Here is a 5,115-nt window from a genome sequence, read left to right as displayed (position 1 = left end):
TGACGTCGGCGCACAGAGGCCGGTAGCCCGGGTACGCGGGGGCGCCCGGAACGCGGCTCTCACAGATGCAGGCGGTGCGGACAGGAAAATTGGGATCCGTTTCAGTTGCTGTGAAATTCGTTTCGATTGTGTCGTTGTGTAAGAAAGAAAAAAAATAATGTTGTTCTTGCACGATGAGAACCCGATGAGGAGATCACCGGAGGGCTGGTCGGATGAGTTTTCAAACAAAAGGTTGTCTGGGGCTTGTCTTGCAAGATAAAGAGGACAATTAAAAGGATGAATGGGGGCCAGACAGAGCCGGTAAAACCTTAAATCTGCGAAACTAGGGTCGTTTAAGAGGAATGCGGCCTGCCAGAAGCAGCACTGCGCTTGCTTAAGAGCTATTGAATATTACATTCTGCCAGGGGAGGCATAACTCCGGAATAATGAGACATGGGATGTATGAACTCATGTAATGTTACATGTAAGGTAACGTGTAATAGGCGTGCCGGGTTAGTCTGTAAACCTTTCTGAGAAAGAAACAAAGGGGATGTTGTTCTTTTATCTATACGAAGCCGATAAGGTAAACGGGAGGCAGTCTTGCGAGACGAGAAAGAAGCCAGAGAGCAATAAAAAGAGAGAAAGCGCCAGATAACGGGTCATAAAACATTGAATCTGTCGAACTGGGGTTGATTAGGGTGGAGGGGTCTTGGGGAGCAGCACTGCGCTTGCTTAATAGGCTGTTGAATATTACTTTCTGCTCCTAGGGGAGGCACAAACTCGTGATAATGAGACATGCGATGCATGAAGTAGCATGATCTAACTTTACTTGTAACATATGATAGGTGTGTTGGGTAAGTCTGTAAATCTTGGAGTACCCAGCCAATGGGGAAACAAGGAAGGGATTTTTCGGCCAGGAATAGGGTATAAAACTTCATGTATTGCTTTGGCAAATCGTGCCTACTCACCTAGACACGCGCTCTTGCAAGAACGTAATAAAACTAAGTGCTTCATTGTGGGGTCTGACCTGAGTCTCTTTGGCAAGGCTTTTGCTTGTTTCTTACACCTTGGAGTACCCAGGCAATGGGGAAACAAGGGAGGGAGTCTGCGGCCAGGAATAGGGTATAAAAATTCACGTATTGCTCTGGCAAGGTGAGCCTACTAAGCTAGACACCCGCTCTTGCAAGGACGTAATAAAGTCAGGTGCTTCATTGTGGAGTCTGGCCTGAGTCTCCTCTGCAAGAGTTTTTGCTCGTTTCTTACGGTTGTGAAATACAACGTTAGTGTTACCTAGCTGAAATACCCTTCAACATAGAACACATGAACAGATCTTAAAAGCGCAGAGACTTCTAGCGTATCATGGGTCCTTTATTGAGCCGCGGTTTCCTGGTACGCTTACAAGGAGATAGGATTTGGCGGAGTTTCAAGCAGAGGTAATCTGCACTTGTCACATGAAATCACTGCAAAGCATTGCTACCAAAGGTACCCAAGGCCATACCACAGGTCGGAGTATTCCCAGATCGACGCAGAACTACCTTATCAACATCAGAACCAACCACCACCTGCTTTTTATGACAGGTGTGCAATTTAGATACAGAAGCCATAACCAAAGAGACAAAGTAGCATTCACCGGTACAACTTTGCTGAGACCCGCTCCGGAGCGTACGCGGCGTGATGCCCTTTAAACTAGTGGGTTGCAGTGAATGAACCCATGAACTCAGCAAGGTGAGGATCGTGTTACTGCTCTGGAGTGTGCTGTAAGGCAGCTCAGTCCTTTGTCAGCCTCTGCGTTTACAGGAGGAAACATTGTAGACTCTTCAGCTTTAGATAAGGCGGAGCCACCACAGTACCTCTCTTTTACCTATGCATACGTGCTTTTACCTATGGAAAATTCTTACGCCTTACAGTAGGCATCCTAAGTCATTGCATTTGCATGAAGAAGGCTTTTGAGAACTTGCTCCCTCTTTTTTTTAATAAAACACTAATCTCATTGCTTAGTATACTTTCAGGTAGAAAGTAGAAGAAAAGACTTGCAAAAAAGTCTTCACGCAATGTATGTAAACAGTAACAAATAATGTAAACATCACATTTCCTCTCCTGAGTTATCCACACTTGATTTTTGTCTCTTCTTACTCATATATTCATTCACCATAATGCCATCTTTTCATTCATTCATCTGCAATTCTGTAACTGTCCCACAAGTTATCAAACATATTTTCTTTCGTTGCCATTAGGAGTGCACCCTAAATGCCCTTAAAAACAGGAAGTGTAATAATAAAGCATTCGTTTAGTCCTTTTCATTATCCAGTATTTCAGCGGATATTTGTTTTCACTGAAAACTGGGTTAATCATATAAAGCACAAATTATTAATTTCCTCTATGATCAGCTGTTACAGAACCACTGAGGAATCTGTAACAAGGATTAACGTACAAATGTAGGCACTTGGAACTGTGGTCATCTTCCACACCTTCAATGCCCTTCAACCCCAAAGTATATTTGGAAAATGTCAGCACATCCTCTTACTTCTAAAAACTGATATAGCTGTCCCAAATCCATATGATTTCCTCTGGCACCATGTGCATCAAAACATTTTTCTTCCAAAGCAGAGAACTTTCTTTGTTTCTGAATCTCAGCATGTCCTCCACCTTCCAGAGAAACATCTTCTCTGTGCCGGATGAGAATTCTTTTCCATGTCAACCTTCTTACTCTGAAAGCAATTGGAGAAATATTAATCTATCTATGAAATAAAAACTGTTTTAGAAAATACAATGAAATACCTATTATCACAGGAGTCAATAAATTCTATTTGTACATATATGTTGACAGAGATTATGTTTCCCTAGCTGGTCATAAAAATATTACTACTATGCAAACACTCCCGTAAGCAGGAGCTTTTTTCTTTGTATCACCTCAGGAGTCAAAACCCTTAACATTATTATTATTCCTTACAAAATAATAGAGGATATGGTTTCAATTTCAGTGCTGACTTCTGCCTTGCCTCTGCTAAGAATTCTCGTATTTTCACACTTTCTTAACTCTTATGATCAAATGACATTTAGTTTGCACCACCCAGAAGTAAAAATGATGGGAGCAGAATGAAACACAAATGCAAAGCGATACAACAGCATCCGTATCTGACCCAACTGGGGCACTGCAGCCCACTGCTATGCAACTGAAATACAGAAGGAGATAAAACAGAAACACATGTGCCACATGCAGTACTAGTGGCTTTGACTGCTGCAACCAACAGTGCAGTGGATATTCAGCTGTAACTACATTATGATAAACACAAATAGTTTTCAGAATTTTGTATGTTGGAAGGTGGTTGGATTTCCCACCTTCTGGCCACATATACAGCATGAACATGAAATATCCTAACTATTAATGGCATTCAAGTTCAAAGAAAAACCAACCTTGACCAGAACTCTTCACAACTACTTTGTAGACCTTCTACACAAACAACACCGGGTTTCCCTGGCATGCAAAACCCTGACAGAGAGAGCTCCTTGGCCCAGTCAATAATATTCTTTCTTTTTTGCTTGTTGTAAATGTGATGACTATAGATCCACAATCGAGTGAACATGACGTCTTCTGGCTGCATGGCATTTGATGTTGTCACGGAGGAAGATGAAAGCTCTTTGTCAATGTAAGCAGCTGCACGGTCTTTAACCCATTCCCTCGCACTCAACATGCAGGGCTCACCACTGCAGTTTTGCATCAAATACGTTTTTAGATCAGAGTTCAGGTGAATCTGCTGAGAGCGGCTTAATAATGATGACCTAAAGAAAAACATAAGTTCCGTTGCAATATGGATGTTTTTCAAAGAGTTCTACTTCAAGCTGGCAGAAAATCAGGCCATATTTAGATTATATCCACTTGCTATTGATATTTAAGTCATAGTAGCTATGAAAAGTTCTTAATTAGTATTTAATTGGTGAGATAACTCTCGAGTTCACATATAGCGCCACCACTCTTTTCCAATCAAAATCAAGGAGGTACTTGAAAAATAAGTATGGTGGCTGAACTAATTTCCTTTAATAAACAAGGCTGCTTCTTTACACAGAAATGTTCCAATAAAAATAACAGAAGCCTGGGAGTAACAGCATTTTGACAAGGGAAGAATAAAACCATAGAGTAAATCTTCCCTCCTTTAATTAGTATTAAGCCTTGTCAAAATGGACAACGGTCTCTCTTCTTGAGTATCTACAAATAACCACACTGTACTGGAGATGGCACTCTTCCACATTTTTCTTTTCCCGTTTTTCTCATCCGCTGAGGACACTAGAGAAATCATAATCTTGTAGATTTATTTTTCCTCAACATTGTTGTTAATTTGGCTTACTTTGACAGTAAACTATCAAAAAAGGACTAGTTTTTCCTATTATAACCGTATTTATGTAGTACATTATAGCTTCTAAATTTTTGTTAGCTGTACTTTTAATGCCATACCTCACATTAATTTCTGGTGGAACACTTGGATATTTAAACGGCAAAGCACAGACCATAGAGAATTCCACCTAAAAACAAATGAATACATGTTCAGTTCAAGTAAGCCCTAAAATCGAGCAAAATAAAATCAAAAAAGACAAAAGGTGTTTACGATACCATAGAGGCATTGGAGACCTCTGGCTTTACATTCAGGATAAACTGAACTCTTGAGGATGGCATCTCTACAGACTCATTTTCAACATAATGTTTTAGTTCTGCCACAGCCAGCTGGTCAGTCACAACGAATTCTTCTTCATAAGGAAACATGCTAGAGAGTAAATCTAACTCTGAAATTTGTATCTCAGCTTCTTCCCGGTTAGTCATTTCTCTTGTCTCCTAAGCACAGAAGAAATGAGGGAAGAAACACAGGGCTTGAATATGAGACAAAGTTCACTACCTACCCCACAAGGTATATCATAAGCTTATAACCAAGCCCTTCACAAGGAGCTCAGACATGCTGGTCAGCGAGGAGCATGAAGACTCACTGTGACAGCCCAGGGGTCTCCTCCCGCCCGAGCGAGACGGGGTGCGGTAGTCTGTCACCACACACATTTCTCTCTCGCAGGGCCGCGTACCTGAGGTGCAGCCGTCTCTGCCGCTCTGGTGGACGATAGCGCCCCTAAGCAGCCTTCACTGCCCCGCCGAAC

The 5,115-nt window shown here is 41.7% G+C and overlaps 1 protein-coding gene across 1 annotated transcript; it reads right to left on the bottom strand.

Annotated features, from left to right (window-relative positions):
• Positions 1 to 2,449: 2,449 nt before the first annotated feature.
• Positions 2,450 to 4,801, bottom strand: RWDD2B (RWD domain containing 2B). The gene is made up of 4 exons (XM_010132901.1): positions 4,586 to 4,801; positions 4,430 to 4,497; positions 3,394 to 3,759; positions 2,450 to 2,687 (listed from the first exon to the last, which is right to left on the bottom strand). The coding sequence occupies exons 1-4, from the start codon at positions 4,790 to 4,792 to the stop codon at positions 2,450 to 2,452; spliced, it is 879 nt and encodes a 292-aa protein (XP_010131203.1). The 5' UTR covers positions 4,793 to 4,801.
• Between the last annotated feature and the right edge of the window lie 314 nt (positions 4,802 to 5,115).

Source organism: Buceros rhinoceros, unplaced genomic scaffold, assembly GCF_000710305.1.
Source record: "Buceros rhinoceros silvestris isolate BGI_N320 unplaced genomic scaffold, ASM71030v1 scaffold15703, whole genome shotgun sequence".
NCBI classification, from domain to species: Eukaryota; Metazoa; Chordata; class Aves; order Bucerotiformes; family Bucerotidae; genus Buceros; species Buceros rhinoceros.
Note: the sequence above shows the minus strand (reverse complement) of the source record. Positions and strands in the feature narration are given on the sequence as shown.